Source organism: Lineus longissimus, chromosome 16 (genome assembly GCF_910592395.1).
Source record: "Lineus longissimus chromosome 16, tnLinLong1.2, whole genome shotgun sequence".
Classification (NCBI taxonomy): domain Eukaryota; kingdom Metazoa; phylum Nemertea; class Pilidiophora; order Heteronemertea; family Lineidae; genus Lineus; species Lineus longissimus.
The window spans coordinates 3,747,853-3,765,841 of NC_088323.1; the positions used below are offsets into that span (position 1 = coordinate 3,747,853).

General features: G+C 39.9%; 1 protein-coding gene across 3 annotated transcripts in view; it reads left to right on the forward strand.

Moving 5' to 3' along the window:
* Positions 1-17,989, forward strand: part of LOC135500565 (uncharacterized) — a 61,967-nt gene that overhangs the window by 33,131 nt on the left and 10,847 nt on the right. For all 3 annotated transcript variants that reach the window (XM_064792100.1, XM_064792098.1, XM_064792099.1), the window contains exon 2: positions 16,508-16,597. In XM_064792100.1, coding sequence (XP_064648170.1) covers positions 16,575-16,597 — 23 coding nt within the window. In that variant the 5' untranslated portion in view covers positions 16,508-16,574. The remainder of the gene's footprint in view (positions 1-16,507; positions 16,598-17,989) is intronic.

Sequence of the window (17,989 nt, forward strand, 5' to 3'; positions counted from 1 at the left end):
TGGGTAGGTGTATTGGGATTGTATACTGATACTGTGTATTGAGACTGTGTGTTGGTGCATGGTTTGGGTAGGTGTATTGGGATTGTATACTGATACTATGTATTGAGACTGTGTGTTGGTGCATGGTTTGGGTAGGTGCAATTGAAAAAGGGTGCGTGTTTTCATTTCTTTTGCCTTAGGATTTCAGCTAACGTCGTTTATTCACGTAACACCTTACTATCAGAACTCTGATTGATAATTCCCCTGGCTTACACATCACTGACCATCCCCCTAATCACCACGCTTGGTACACATGGCCATGTTTGCCGAGGCAACTTATCTCCCTGTCGTGGTAACCTATCCCACGGTTGAGTGTTTTTCACCGAGTTATGTTTCTTGTTCAGTGTTTTTCACCAGTTAATCGATGTTTCTTGTTCGTCCTTTTCAATCACAGTGGCCAACATTGTTTGATGCATCTTGATTTCTCGCAAGTATCTTTTGTGCAAAATACCTTCCCGTCGCTAGAGGAGAAATATTATGACGATGAGGTCCTCGGAGCGATCTGAGGGACCACACTGATGCCGTCATCTAGGATGTCATCATGATGATTCTAAGCTCCAAGCAGCGCATTGCAAATGTATCAATCCGCACGGTGATGATTGCTGCATGGGGGCTAACTGATCTACAAATCAGACAAGCCCGATCATCAAGGGTAGGGCCACCCTTTCCATAAACAGGAAACTAATTTCACTAAAAACTCTCTATCTTCCGATCGGATAAAGCTCAACTCGTTATAAAACACATCACGTAAACTTTGAATTAAACGATGAATTGTAGCCTCACAATCAGATGTGTACAAGGCTGGTGGTATTTATCTCGGGTGTTCGACAACCGTGCGTGATTCCTCTCTTGGGAGAGAGCTGTCAGTGTGCATGATCGTTCCGCAGGCTGAGGAGGGCTCGGTCGTGTGGTATATTAAGTTACGTTATTCAGTGGCGAATACATATTGCGATGTTAATGATTTAGGTCTTTGGTGTGTTATTAAATCGAGACTGTGGATAAGAATAATATTTTCAAGACAAAGTTTCATAAAGTTACCAGTACGTTGGCGCTGTTCGTGTGTGGCGAGGAATACGTTATCTCAATAGTCAAACCCGACCTTGTTCCCCAACTGTGTCACCTGGAGGCCATGGATTTTACCCCTATACCTCCTGCCTATGCAACTATTTAAATAAAATGACTCCTGTAAGTCGAGATAGTTATCGGAAATGTTGATTTGAAATCTTTTTTCCTGTAAAATTTAATTGATGATGTTGTTGCCTGGCTGCTTTATTCTTGATTACTCGCCGTCTTGACAAATGCAGACTTCCATCGGAAATGACGCCTTGAATGCCAAACCACCCTGTTGGCTCTTGCATCAAGATGTTGACATGCGAGAAGATAGTTTGAACAAATTGGAAATGGTTCAGAGTTTTGACAGCTAAAAGTTCATTAGATTCTGTAAAACATTTAAGTTTGTCCCTGTTTGGTGTGCTGCTCCAACCTTAACAACCTCTGCCTTCAAGGAGTAAACAAACCACTCGGCAAATGCACACTTTCATCGGAAATCACTTCTTGAATGCCAAACATCTTCGAAAATGAGACCCATTTCCTTTTGGCTCGCACATCCGGATGTTTACACATGAGAAGATATTGAACAACATTCAACCAAAACGTTGACAGCTAAGGTCAACAAAATGCTCTAAGAGCAAAAATCTTCACGGGCAAGATTTTTGGAACCAAGTGAGAAATTGTGAGAAACTAATTTAAATTGAAATTAAAACCATTATACTTTGGCCAAAAATGAAAAGAATCAATAGACCTGATTTTGGAACAATTAGTTCCATACCTCCAAGTCGATATCAAGGCTTTTTTCAGGTCAAGTTGGAGAAAAAGTTGCACCTGGTGACTGTCGGCTTTGGACAATAAAAAAATTCTCTCGAAATTGAAAAGAAACCATCGATATGATCTTAACATGAGCGCCGTAGACACTGATAACGTTTTTTCCTGCAGAACACTGCATCGTCACGTAATTTGAAGTCATCGCGATTCCGATTACAAAATATCGACTGCAAATCAATACGGCGCAGAAAGTATTAATTATCATGCTGTGATTGGGCGTGCATACCTGAACAAATCGGTATAAAATCTATAATCTCGTATTGAGAGAAACTATCGGGGCATTCCGTGCTGTTGTGGACTGAGAGTCGGCTGGAAATCAGTCTTCATGATTGAGAAGTTGGCTGAATGACACTTAGGGTTGGGTTATTCTGCAGGGTAATGAGTCTTGCGCTCGAGCATGCTTGAGACTTTTGTACCCAATCCTTGAGGCAGGTATCAAGTCCATGAGCCTCTTTGTAAAGATTGCTGCGGACTTTGCCAGCCATCTGACGTGGCTTGACGGTATAATCACGTGCCACGTATCATTTTAGGGTCAGCGTCTCTCGTGGCACAGTGTGATTTTATTGACTGTCTGGGGGTTCCACACTCACTGGTACATGCCAAGTTTCTTAATGAAGAGGGTTCTGTTACAGGTATGAAAACAAAAATCTCAGGTTGATTAGTCCTATTTATAGGTATATAAATGAAAGGAAGGTGTTCTTTGGCTCGTTTAGTGCTTTTATTCCAGAAAAAAAGTGTTGTCCGTCTTCGTAAGTAACCGAAGCACGTTTCGTAACCGCTTGTGCTAAATGGCGGAAACTTTGGCTGATGTCAGCTTTTGACAATATGCCAAGTGTTTTTTTTTCGTTTTGGAGAATTGACCAACGTTCAGGTCTACTTACTGCGTAAAATAGAAAAGAAAAAGAGATGTTTGCTAAGTTTTGTTAATGGTACATAGTGATGTATAGTACCCTTAACTTCTTTGAGGGATTGTAAAAATGTACACTCTGACAGAAACCCGTGCAGTGAAATAGATGAACCCTTGAATGCGATAGGATGCTGCACATGGCAAGGCATTTTACTTTTGACCAGTACCATTTGTGTTAAGGCTGTAATTGGTCAATAAGTTGGGACTAATCTTGTCATATAAACCTACGACGTCCCCATCACTTTGAGTAAATACCTATTGATCCTGTTGCACATTTTGGATTATCCTGTCGGTGCTAGTTAAGGGGATTACCAGTAATGATGTGTCACGTGTCTATACCAAGTTATCAACCTCATACCAGTCGTATCCAATGTCAAGCCTCACTTAGCTCTGGCTGTAACTGGTTGATAATGAGAGCTGAGGAGCAGAGGGACTGCTTCTATCGACTAGTTTAAAAATCAATGATGGAGTGTGGATTCAGATGACATCATTTGGCGTAGGTTGACCCAATCTTCAAACCTCCCCTTTGGTAACGGTTGTTTTGTGATACTATGGTAGTTTTGCTACGGAGCAATTGCGAGCTGTGCTCTCCTTGGGAGGTTGAGGTAAACACTTTTGACATGTTTGAGGACCAGTAGTATCATGCGAGCAAAGCAAGTCTTGATGGGGTAATGATCGAGAGCTGAAATGTGGTTTTATATCAAATTTATGTGTGTTCGACTGTCGTGCAGTTGATGTCATTACATCAAAATACATGTACACCATTTTGCACCTCAAAAATAAGTCATTGAGCAATGTGACACACAGCGTTATCGGGGCAACAATGGCAGTAGTGACACTTGAAGTGATTTTCACTGCGTAACTCAAATAAAATATGAAACAGTTATTTCTCCTTTGAGATTGTTCAGAGCAGTTGCAAGTCTCTACATCTCAGTAGATCTCCACCATAACAACTTTACTGTCGGAAACTTCAATGGTGATATGCTCCAACAGGTTCCTGTTGCTTCGGGGTGAAATCGATTCATGTGAGAAACTCTCGAGCAAAATTATCTGTTCTCAGGTTTTCAAAAACTTTTTTTGAAAATGACGTTTTTGAATGATGTCAAAGTAAGTATCTGACACCTTTATTGAAGGAAATGGCTGAAAAAAACAGTCAAATAACTGTAAATGTTTAGATAGTATTTCTGCTGTGCCAAAGAAAATCTGATACACTAAACTGTCAAAACGCGAGCGTTTAATTTTGCGATCTTTCGTGAAATAAAACTAGCCATTGAGACATTTTGTTCGATCTACAAGTCCACCATAATTTGTTTATCAAATTACCGAAATATTGCTGTGTTAAACTTCTTGACCTGTCGTATTAAAGCCTTGATATATTGACCTGTGAACAAAGCCGTCAGTCGTCTGGCAGCGGCCTTTCAACCGCAGTTGACGGTTCAATCATCCAGCCATTATCAACAACAATCCATTAGCCGAACTGTCAGACTTTCCAAGCTGGCTGGCCGCGATAAGATACGCCATATTCAATTAAAACGTCACAGATGACCAATTATGGTATTTACATCCGTGAGCTTGATGTAGATGTCACATGATTGGTATGCATATTTATTGACCTCGCCCCATAACTTAGCTGTAGTATCAAATGCACTGATATTCATGTAAATTCAACCTTGTCCCTAGTCAAGATTGTTTGCTCTGATAAGCCTTTGCAATTAGAACATGTTGATGCATGATTGTGAATTACGCATCGAGAACAACATTATACATAGTTTTCATGTTCCACTTGCAAAATAACAACCTAACTCATCGTTAAATGTGTCTTGTCTTGTGAAATCCTGTCAACTTGTTCCAAGAAATATCAATTTACCCCCAATGAAGTTTTATGCCACATGAATTGACATATTTAGCATGTGAAGTGTCAGAATGTCAGTTTTTCTTTATATTGATGAAGAAAGATCTTGTTTTCCATCGATCATGAATCTCAACAATGTGCGACTGCTGTAATTGTCCTTCATAGCGAGACGTGTGATTGAGCTGCAGCGGAGCTCCAGGCCTCCAGGCCTCTAGTCAACCGATGAAGCTATTCGATTTTTGCATCCAACAGATAAAGAAACATCTTGATTTTTTATGGTATCTTGAATGCGGAGCGCGCAGCCTAGTGAGACGGAAATCCATCGATCATGAATCAACAATGGTGTCACTATCCAGGGCTTGTCCATGTAGGACGTTTCCATCCGTGAAGTTGCATTGCATGATTTGTGGGGTTTGCAGTTGTGGGTTAGGAGGGTTAGCGCTTCACCATTCGCTTGTATTCACGACCTGACAAAGTTCTGTCAGGCTGACGAAACTAAAATGCCTCGGAAAGTTTGTCAGTATTTTGCTTTGGCTCGTTCTTGCTCATGTTTTGTCCGATTCTGGCAAAGAAAGTATTTCTAGATACTTCAGACTTCGAAGTTTCAGATGAACTTTTTTTTTTCAACTCCAAGATTTCCTGTGTGAAATCATCAAATATTCGACTGCCATCTTCTCGTGAAATCTGCCATAGCCTGTCTTGATTTAGGTTACACATTAGGTTGAAAATATTCCATATCCGAAAAATTTATCGGTCAATAACTCAAATTAAGCCTAAAGACGTATACATGTACATGTACATGTATTTAGACACACGGAAACAGACTGTCAACACAAGGTCTGTAACGGAAAAGCCACAAAGACTACCACATGAAAGTAACAGGTCGGGTTATGTCTGCGTAAACTGATCAAGAGAGCTCTCCCCTCAGGGGAGGTTCTAAAAGCCTCTCTCATATGTCGGTCTGATCAAAGAACGTTTCCGCAGTCACGCGATTTGATTTGTCCTCGTCTTGCGGTGCGGAATCGTATTCTTTCGATAGTCATGATGTTATTTCGTGTTCTGTGAGGACCTCTTGGTGGTTTCTTGCGGTCACATGTTGTACAACTGACATTTTCTTATCAAAGAGGAGGAATCTGAACTTGTCCGTTCGCGATGACTCGGCGACTCATCCAGTTAGCTCTCTTGTGCATAGCACAGTAATGCATTGCATGACGTAGGCCTACAATGAGATCCTCTCCATGTAGTGCTTAAGCAGGAAATGACAAATCTGTTCATGTTGATTATTCATTAGGGAGGGTGTGTGTTTATGGAACTAGCTTTTGAGGGGAATGGTCAGTAAAGCAAGTACAGATCATACTTAGTATTTACTTAGTACTTACATGTACTTTTATACTTAGTGTAAGCAAAAATATTTTGTGTATAAACAAATGCAACATGTCAAAGAGAACACACCCATCTTTGAACGAATTCACCATCGATCGTCAACCTTAAAGTGTTAACTCAGCAGCCTGAAGTACCGTTACCTGCGCCACATCCAACCATAAATTAATCACAAGCATTCCACTATTAGATCTCATTAATCCCCTTTGATCAGAATACTGAGAATTAATTGAATGGCACAGCCGGATAATTGACCATATTAATTTTATCCCCGGCAGATCTGTATGAAACATTGACTCTGCATACAGGAATGACAAACAATGGCGACGCTATAGAGTGTGCGAAAAATTAATATTTGATTTTCAATTCTTCCTCTCTCTTCTTTATTTTTCTTGATATAATGTGGAAGGGAAGACCATGCGGAAAAAAAAAGGTTCACGTTATTAACGTTTCCAAAATATTCGGAAGAAATATTTACAACTAATTTCATAGGGATCCATATCAGGGGTATGAAGTCCTATTTCTAACCTTATTTCATTATTTCTTGAAAATTTGGGAATTTTCAAGAATGATTACATAGGACTGGTGAATAGTTTTGCTTTAGGTTTATTTCGACCAGTTCAAAATATTAATCATGAAGTGAGGACACATTGTGAAAATCTCATCAATCTTGTTATTACTATAGTCCACAGAACAAACCTTGAAATGCTCTTAATGGAGACAAACAGCATATCAATACATCACTAATGCTTTCAATGAGCTATGTCGCATGTTAGCATAGCACGCTATTGAAAGCTTCATGTGGCGTACCGAGGTATTTGTAGTAAAAGTAATGGCTACACTGCGGTGGTTAGTTTTTTTAGGTTAACCCTCCAACAAATGAAGCTAACATTTTACAAGTCATTTAAGTGGTACGTTTTTCTATTCGTCAACATAACATAATAACATAACATAATTTATTGTTCTCAAAAATTCCCTCGCGGGACAATATGAGGATAACAAAAAATAAATAGTAACAAAAATTTTCTAACATGGCAATGATTATGGTTATGACAAAAGATTAAGGATGGCTTTACAAAATGATGACAAATTTAACAGGGTTGATTGGCCTTTGGCATTTATAAAGGTTTTATAGTAATTACGTTGAAGCGGCCTAGGTATATTTCCCAACATTGGGTAATATGGAATTCTTAATTCGGTTAGCCCTATACATGATACAAAATAGTGAACTTCATCTAAAATATCCACTTGCCCACAGAATTGGCAAACAGATTCTGTTACATTGTTTTCGAAAAGTCGAGATCTGACACCTTGAATTTGTAGAGCAACCTAGAGACGGTATGGGAGATCCCCCTATCGGTGACTTTGTAAAACTTTGTAAAATCTATCTGGCTCCTACCTGTCGATTCCCTTTAAAGATAAAATAAATTGGCAATCAGGAACTACTGTTTTTTCCTGACAAAAGAAATTAACCAGCTACCGCTCGACTCGAACTTTTTTGCCAGAACAAGGTAAAAACACTGAGAGAAGACCTTCTGGTATAAAAGACAAGTGGTCCTTTAAGTCTGCAAATAAAATGTGTATGTGTATGTAAAAAAACATTTTGGCCAGTCACAGACAGGTCAATACATGTATATCCCCTATATGTCATCGACATCTGCTATTATCCGATCGAAAATGACTTCTATCTGACTCTCGTTTTTTTCATCATGTTCCTAGTAGTATGATGTAGAACTTGGTTAAGGACGTTTTGATCTGCAGCAGAAAAAGGAACATATCTTGTACATGTTATCGACAGCTGGTATGATATCCGATCCATATGGACTTCTCCTTGATTATATTTTTTTATCATGATTTGACCAGTCAACGAATAAAAAATCAGATCCTGCATGTCATCAAAAACTTTTAAGGTGAGCTCAAGTATTTCTGTTGTCGTTGACAGGTGGTATCATTTCCTACCCGAGATGAATGCCTTCCACTTGACAATATGTTCAGCGTGTTTGCTGTGATAGATCGTCAAAGGTCAGAGATCTTTTGCGACAGATCGTCAAAAGGTCGGAGATCCTTTGCGGCAAAGATGAGAATTGGCAACCGGAAATTGAAATGCCATCGAGACTATTGGCAGTTTTTCTAAAGACAAAATGTCCCAATTATTTTCATCAGGTGAAGGAACCCTTTCTTGTAGTTGGTGATCCCTTGCTCAATAAATCACCGAAGAAAAATCAGCCATTGGTGCGCCCTGCAATGAATATCACGCCTAATGAGTAACTGGTTTAACTCCCGACGAGCCATATTTTTGTTACACATTGCCGCTGCAATAAAAATGACACTTACTTGCAGATATAACTTACTTTTAATGCCGTATGCAACAATCCTGCTAATAGGACGACCTTTCCGTTTCGCTACGAATGGCATGGACTACCAGGATGATCAAACCTTCGCCCTAACAAGTTCATGGCACTGGTATTAATTTTGTATATCAGACTGCTCCGCTGCATCAGAGTCAGAACCCAAATGACTTACCTTTTATTGAGCCCAGGTGGGTCGAAATGAACAGCTCATTTTTTGTTCCATTATGATGGACTATTGGGCAAAAAAGTTATCGGATATTGAATGCCACTCTCAGCATTCTTGGTGTTTTTGCCTCTCATTCATTGCACTAGAGGTTATTATCGTAGTTATCATCTCCCATCACTACCCATTTGTGTTTTTTTGCCAAGAAAGATCCAGGGTGTCGTAAACTATAAAATAAATCCCTCATAATCAACACAAAAGTGGGTTTCTTTGTGTAAAATGCCATGTAATATGAACAAAGACATTGCCGGAAATTAACAAGCCAAGAAGTCAATCCGGCTTTTCTTTTACAAGTCTTCTTGACATCTTGGTTTATATTGGCCTTTTTTGCACCGTAACTGATTCTTATGTAAAAAGGTCATGGTTGCACTTTTATAGTTTGATATCTAAGCCATATAGCTGTCGGCAAACTTCACATTCTCTCCCAGTCTCCAATAAAACCTTCAAACTGCCTCAATGAGATGCTAATTCAGCGCTACAGTCCATTCTTTCTGACCCGTAACCATACTGGGTTGCGAGAAGCGACTTCAGGATTAGTATCTTTCCCAAGGACACTGACTCAGAGCATGATTCTGCCGGGAGTCGAACTGACGACCTTCAGGTTATGAGCCCGGTGTCCCAATCATTCTCTATGTCGTTGGTGAATCAAACTGACATTAGTTACCCGTGGCATCGGTGAATATGGCATTCAACGATGCCACGGGCAACTAATGTCAGTTTGTCATTAGCAAAGCTGCTGGCAGATATGATAACAGGCGACAAGAAACCAAGTCATCGGAGAACTACAAATATTTGCATCTCTTACACTATTTCTGCAATAGCTACTCTCCAAAATAAAGAACCAATGAACACACCATTAGACCAGTTTCAGCAGTTATACAACCTCTACCACTTTTATCATTTACACAGACTCCGCCATCATCTTCTATTGACATCAATAACAAACCAAATCGCATTTCAAAGATGTTACAATTCTTTCACCATTGCTGCCACATTTACTCTCAAAAGAACCGCACAACTCACAATGAGACCACTTCCATCAGTCACACTGTCGCCATGTCCTCTCAAGGACGTCAATAAACATGAGGATTGGTAATTCCTTCAACTGCGTGAGGCAGAGAGGACTTGAAGCCGAGGCAAAAATCTCAAGATGACAAAGTACTCGTGAAACGTCACTGGATGATACTCGTTGCGGTATCTAAATCAAATTGACACTGACAGATCTTGTTATGAAGATCTGCAAAGTTTGCGATGATAAGGTTTCGTTCTTTGAATTAACTTTTTGATTTGCAACAGCATCGCACATTTCTTGAAAGTGAAATCGAACTGTAAATGTGTGACAGCTATATATCATTTTGGAGACCATTTAAGTAGAATTACACTTTTAGGACTAAAACAACAGGTTTTTTTTGTCAAAAGCTTTGCATTTGAAGTCGGCACAGCTGTCTATTCGGCCAAGTAGGAGTCACCGTGGATACAGAATTGCACCAGAAACTACAATCATCCACCTTACGCTATCAGTAAACGTGGAGAGGAAGATCCAAGACTCTGTATGCAGGCGTATAACGCACTCTCCCAGCGAGCAGCGATTACCTAAACAAGACAAGAATTTGCAATCAGGACCGGTATCACTCCTCCGGGACACAGCAACGTTTTTCCGACATCTTTTTCAGAAGATAATATTGCCTTGTTCTCGCGATACCTTTAATCTTCAAGGCGATAAATCGCGCCTTCACTCGTGTCTTTCCCCGCCGTGGGGCTATAATGATGGTGATTTCTATCGAGAAGTGTGATATTTAGCTGCGCTGAGAAAATGAGGGATAAAAAACTTTCAGTATCTCTCCTTTCGTTCATGGGAATCAAAAACTGTTGCTCTTTTCAAAATCTTGGTCGCCCAACCTTTGATCTTTGTTGCGCAAATCCCGTCTCATGATCTGCCTCCGAGCTATTGACCATTTCTGCTACATGTAACTGCGGCAAATGGCTGCCTCGGGAAGTAGAAGTGATGGCGTTAGCTTTAGCAAAGAATATGATAAAAAAAAGGGTTGGAGTAACAGTTCGATATGATCCTGTGAGAGCTTTAGTTTACTAGTTATGATGTCCGAAGTATATACGAGGTCAAAACGTATCGATGGAGTATATGCCAGCGGTATGTATTTGTAAAAGAATCATCTACCCTCTCTAGGATTTTACTGAAAGCAGTGAACTCGAGTAGGATTAATTTTTGCAGATATACCATCTTGTCACTCTGCTAATTCAATCATTGAAAAAATTATGCTTGTTCGATATACGGGCAAGTATTTCTTTGACATCGCAAATAGCTGTTATAGTCTAAATTAACAAGGGAATGCAACTCTAGACAATCTCTTCTCTGATATTAGAAAAAGCCTTTGAAGTTGCATTTCCTCAACGATTCCAGTTGTTGCTCGGTGGGCGGATTGTGATTTTGACGTCAAGGTCGATTTTCTGCAGGTATCAAGTTGAAATCACACCCAGCGTCGAAACAAGTGCATCATATATGGGAATCGGAATAGTGTATTGCATTTTCTTTTATTGGGAAATCGTTTGAACATCTGAACAGGGGCATAGGTTGGAAGGTAACAAACAACAATAAAGATCTGTATCTCAAAGAATCACTCATATGCAATAAGGTACGTTGTCCTCCCAACACTAGCAAAAACCAGCTAATTTAGAGATCAACTTTCGTGCATATTGGAGCGTAATGTGGTGTACTGGAGTATTATCTTCCACACCCAAGTTATCCCTTTAAGATGCATTGAAAGTTTTAAATGACCCAACTTTGCTCCTGGATATTCATTTCAATTAGGAATTCGCCAACCCACAAAAAGTGTCTTGTTTACTCAGGGGGGTGGGGTAAATTAAATTGTGCGAGTTATGCCAAGGGTAAAGTTGATTAGATGAGATGATAGAAGCCATAAAATCGTAACAAATCACGAGCAGGAAGGAAGCATATTGTGGGAAAAGTTGGCAAAACGTGGTGATTAGTTTGCCTGTAACCTGGTTGTTTATGGATAAATACCTTATAGGGCTTGATAGCGGAAATTTTGGCTCATGATTGGCACAATGCGTAGTATACAGGGAATAGAGAAGCTGTATCTAATAAAAAAACAAATAGGCGACACTTGTCAAATGAAAGTTTGAATCTGACCCTCTGACAATGCTGCACATTGGACGATGCTCCCCAATAAACGCACGAAAGGTAACAATCAAGCGATTAGCTCTGGAGTTTAGGATGTTGCAGAAGTTAATGGACAACACATGGGAAAAGTGTAATTGTCCACGGATAACGTCGACCAAGTTTCCATTAGCCTTGATCGAGTATTGAAAATCTATAGGGATAGTAAAGTGACAAATAAGTCCTATAAGAGACATAGACTACGGATATATACCTGTACTCCGTAGATCCTTGGTAATCCCGCTGTTCTCCATTACCGAGGTGCGGAGAGAGGTAAATCAATTTGGGACCCAATCATTGAGATGGGGTAAGCTTTGCTTGATGGATAGGTGTGATGATGACACTAAGCCCTAGAAAATAGTATACAGGGTGTGTCAGAAAAAGTGCTACGGCTTGGTGATGGCTGCTTGAGAACCAATCACAGTCGTGTATGTAGGGTTTAATGAACATTGAATCTCAGCTGGCTCTAAAACAGGAAACCTTGATGGCTAAATAGATAGATCAGATAGATCAGTGGACTAGCAATCCAAAGATTAGCGGTTTGAATTCCAGTCAAGGCTGTCATAAGTTGGTCATAAGAAGGGGCATAAAAACATGCACTGACAGTTGCATAGTCTGTGGAATCGAATGCAGCCAAGGCTGCCTCAGATTTCTTGATTATAGTCGATGTGTTGACTTAAGTAGTGAGTTGGTCACTTTGGGCACATTGACCTACTGACCTAATTCTGCATGTATCGCTCAGACATGCAATAACAGCAAAACACAAGACCGCAGTCACTAATGAGTGTAACACGAGTAGTGTCCAAACAGCGTAAGATCAGAGCAGCGGTGAAATTGGCAGATTTTGATGAATATTTTATAGTCTTCCTGAAAAGTTCTGGATATTTTCGTGTTGATTTGTTTACCTAAATCAAAATACATTTGGAAGATTGCACGGCGATGTAGCTGCAGAGAGGAGGTGAGGTCTGGTAGTTGAGGCGTTGGACTCTTTATCCAGTCATCAATCAGTGACTTTCTGGACTTGTTCATGATTTGCATAGTTAAGCCAGAACTCCCATGCAAACTTGTGGATGTTCTCTCTCAGACTGATGAGATTTTGAGCCAGATATTACTCACATTCAGGTGCATGACGATCAAGTCTTAAAGGGTTCAAAGTTTTGAATTTCCTCTCAGTGTCCTGTAGAGGAATTTACACTGCAAACCAAGTTCATGAAAACCTTTCATTTCAAACGGTTTTCAATATGATCAGAAAGTTCAATCTGTTCACTAGATTCTCTATATTGTCTACAGTTTCACTCATTGTCCACTTCTTCACGACTGTTTCGGTCACGATTGATGCAGAAATGAGTGACATATACAGCAAGTTCATTCAGATGGAGCCAAGGCAACAAAACATTTCTAAAACCATTCTTCTGTAGAACAAATCCACCGTGACGACTTTGTTTCAAGTCTCACTTCAGGATTAGACCCCGGGATTAGATAGTTCCATTTAGCAAATGGCATCGATTTAAAGAACAGAAGATAGACGCAGACGTATTCCCGAAAGGATGCTGGTCTTCCCTGGAATTTTAAACACACTTCGTATAATTTGATAATGTCCCTTTTGGAACAATTTCTCGAGTCGTAGAAGATGAACTGAAATGTACCAATCAAGAGGAACATATGGGGCTGGTACTCTTGTTGAAGTTCAGAAAGGGACCCGATTCTGCAGAACAGTCTTCATTTAAAAGGGTTTGTTAATTGTTTTTTTAGATAGACTGACACTTCACCACCAGATACATGCAGAAGCGCCGTCTAAAATTTGGCTTCTTCCAGGACGGTATTACTTCTGAATGTTACTGCTGCTATTGCTGCCACTAATGATTATGATTTGCCCCTAACATTACTTCCATTATCCCCGAGATACAATGATTGCATTTCCTTAACAGCCAAAACTGAACTATCTGCTGCAGTAATCATCCTATACATCAAAGCAGTTTTTTTAATGACGTGGCATGTTTTGTAAAAAGACGCCTTTCGTTAATAAATACTCGTATAGTCACAACATCATTATTTCCTGCAACACAGCCATATTTATCCTTTGTATATGGTGACATCACAGCAGATCAGAATAAGATATGTGCTTTATATACATCTTTTCAATGGTATTATTTCTGTCTCGGAACCCTAAGTAGCAGGATCTGTCAGTTGGAAGGAGATAAAGATCTAACAAGAAGGGATTTCTTCATGAAGCGTCTCACAAACAAGTGATTATGGCTGCGATGAGCAATTCAATTTCGATACTCGCTTGTTTGCGAAACGCTTCATGAAAGCATCCCTTAAAATGACTGCTCATCTCCCAGCAAGACTGGTAATTGCCTTTGATATCAATTCCAGGTTGAAGCAATCACTGATTTTGTTGGGGGCACCTGCAACGACCACCGCAAACTTTTGTCTTTTGTCGCATGAATTGGTCATTCGGCCTCATGGTGAAAATCTCTGCTACAGGTCTGCGGCTGAAAGTGTGGAGAACGACATAGCATTCGCCTTCATATCAACTCAAGAACTACGAAAGAGGGTTAGCCTTTAAAAGCATTTGTTAGAATCAATATAGATCAAAGCTGGGACCCATAAGCCGAGTAAAATGGATCGTTATCGAGAAATCAATCAGGCTTATCACCCGATGTACTCTGCCAAATCATGAAAGAAATCCTATTTGCATCAACCACGAAATCTGTCAGTGTCACAGATTGGCATACTTTGTGTGATTTTTCCACTAAGGGCTGAGATGCTTGTGTACTGAGGACAGTCAATCAGCAATGTATTTGTATATTCCTTTAATAAATGCGGATTCCCTCAAAATTACCTTTCATTTAGCATAATATTTGCTATTGGGCATGATCATGTATTGGCCTTGATGGCTGCAGAAACGTTAGAATAGCGTATCATCAAATTACCATTGCATGAAATGTTCTTTTAACTTGTAAGAATAAAGCATATGAAAATACCTAAAAGCTTAAGAACAATATTTAATCTCATTTCTTCTCCTGTAACATTTCATATTGATAAGAAAGTCATAGTTCATGACATTCTCAAGCAAAGAGAGCCTAATCGGCACAATATCGTTTGACGTTATGACTAAAGTGCTAATGGACCACACACTGCCTAGACGAAATCAGGAACCATAATTAGCCGTAAACAAACGGATTCTTGCCAATAGCCTTGGGCGGATATTTTCGTACAAAATCAATCAGTAATTTCATCCGGTTTTGGCGCAAAACAACCTGATGAAAAAGCTACATGATTAGCGCGAGACGCTGAGAAAAAGGTAGCTGGTGCTTTTAATGATTTTTTCAATTGCTCATGTTTTTCTAGACCTTCGCCCATTCTCGAGTCTGCTGTCATTTAGACTATGTATGGCCTCAAAAACAATTGAAAAACCGTATGACAACGGTATGACAATTTAGCCTGCTGGGCAGACGGAAGCTCCTGCTCTGTAATGTATTTTGCTATGTGATGGCGAGACTGTGTGTGGAACAGTTTTTAGGATAGCTGTTCTGTTGGTTTGGTCGACGATGCCAGTGCTATTTTTAGCAATGACATAGCAAGGTTCATTCGAATTGTTAGCCCCCCCCCCCCGAAGAGTCTGGAATGACAAAGCGTTTTGAGCATAGAATCAAACTTACTGAGAAATTGACCACATGAATGCTGAACCACTCCAATATCGAATGTAGCGAAACAAGGTCATACTTCACCACTTAGTCCCGTGGGCACAATCTGTCTTCCGTCAAAGCAAAATCATTTCCAACATTGATCTCCTTTTCAAAGATTAAAGCGGTTCTGTCCCCATTTTCATGGATTATCATCTCCGAACATGAAGAAAATCTATATATTAACCCTCGGAGGGGCATCGGCTTGATAAATAACTTGGATTTTTAGTCCCAGCCTCATCCGAATTCATAAAAAGTTGTCATGAAGCCACATCCTTTTGCAATTTATGAGTGATTGTACTTTATTCACGTACTTTGTCACAATCACGTTTGAAAAAGTTATTGGGTCAATTGGTCTCAAAACCTTGAACTCCTCATTTCGTAATCCCTCCGCCAGACCTCGTCCGTCTTCATCCATCATGTTCGTAGACCCTTGAAGATCAACTCAACGATGTTAAAGCGGAGTCGATTCCCTAGAAGTCAGATTAGAGATTTCCAACGGAGATTGATATGACTAGTAATGAGTGTACTGCATGATGTCTGACATATTGGACGATTTTAAGGGCTCAATTGAAGATTGGTTGGGCCCAGGTCGTATTTGAGTTGCGTGTACCCCTTAACTTTAAATCTGAGCAGAGTGGCTTTCCACGTCCTGTTGATGTTTTGTTGGAGTTGTGAGTACATGTAGTATCAGGAATAAAAAGACTGAGAATTAAACTTAGTGGTCTTCCACCTTCTTCGACCTATATTCCCATTGCTTTACTGTCTGGTCAAGAGATTATCACAGCAAATCTTGACAACATCGACCCCCATGGAACAGCTTACAAGGGGATCGATAGCTCTAACCAGCAAGGGGAAATATGCGAAATGTCAATGGAAAATGACTTTCTGTTTTCAATTTCAGGTTTAGAAATCCAGGCTTCGCTTTATTGCAACATAGCAATGCTTAAATAAATTCTTAATCCGTTTCCGATCATTGTATTTTGCAGGACAAGTTATTAGCCCGGTTAGAGGAACACGAGGGTGACCCAACCCACCACCATCACCATCACCACCATGTGGATACTACAGAAGAAGATGTGAGTAACTTTACACTCAGGAGTATAAAATCGAGGTTTCTGTGTTTGTAGTCAAGGCAGTGGGTTACATTGGGGAAAGGTTCGGATTGGCAAAGGCATGGTTAGAGCTTATAGCGTAATCAGCTTATGACAAGTTATTCGAAGGTTAGAGTAATGCTGGATGAGATACAACGCTTAAGAACTGTTTTCCGAAAATGCGTTTCTTTTACAACCAGAGATGAAAAGACCTCTTGGAACAAAACCGACCAAAATAAGCATTTTAGCATATCTTGTAAGAAAAGATAGTTTTGAGGACAGCATTTTCACAAGGACAATTATCCGTCGCTTCCCATCCCTCTCTAAGCACCTACTCGCATCCTGTTTATTTATCAGTTTTATTTAGTGATGTTGGGCGTTAAGTGCAGCACCAATATGACATTTATCTAAGACTTTATCGGTTTTCACTTATTTGACAAATCCATTTACATGTTTTCGCTGACTTTGCCTCTTGAATTACTTTCCGCATTCGGGCACAGGATAGCGGTAAAGGTTTAGCCATATTCATCTTGAGATAAGCGAGTTTATGATTGATAAATCTATTGAACATCCGGGTGTAAGCATCTCATGGAGTCTCTAAAGATAATGCCTGGTCGGCACTGGTGAGTTTTACAGAGTTCTGTCGATTGGGTGTTCCTGGGATGTATCAGATATTGGTTTAAATAAGGTGTCTACTAACAACTGATTGTGGCAATTTTCGGATGTATATTGGTAGTGCCCTCCGCATCATAAGTTGGTTATTATCATGAATTGTGCTTGCCCAGCATCGGTGATGCTCCTCCTTAAAGACATTATGCAAGAAATTTGCAGCATTTTGCTGAAGTGATGCATAAGAATTAGAAGTATAGGGGTCATCCCAGTTGTTTTTGCACTGAGTGACCCCCTGATGACTAAATCGTCCTAAAGTGCACATGGGTCACTCAGTGCAAAAAACCGTAAGAAGGCACTTTATGCAACTCAGTTATGCTCCCTTTTATCAAAGTGAGATTATAGGCAGGCGATATAGGTCAGATAAAGTTACACAGAGTTTATAGAAGTCTCTCTTATCAAACAGTACATCTCGAAACTATTCACGATAATATGAGGAATGCATATCGCTAAATCAAACGCCTCTCAACATAAAAGGCAAAAAGAACCATCCCCATATCCAAATGGGCTCTCAAATGAGAAATGTAATCACCACTAACACCATTAAGTTACCATATCGACCTTAGAATTACGCATCTTCTGAACATGCACTCAATACATGCTTCTATTGGTTTTAGAAAATATACTCTCATCCGAAATGTAAAGTTCATTTGCCGATAATGACATTGCGCTAGTTTGTCAATTACGTTTTCTTGTCAAGAGTTCGTT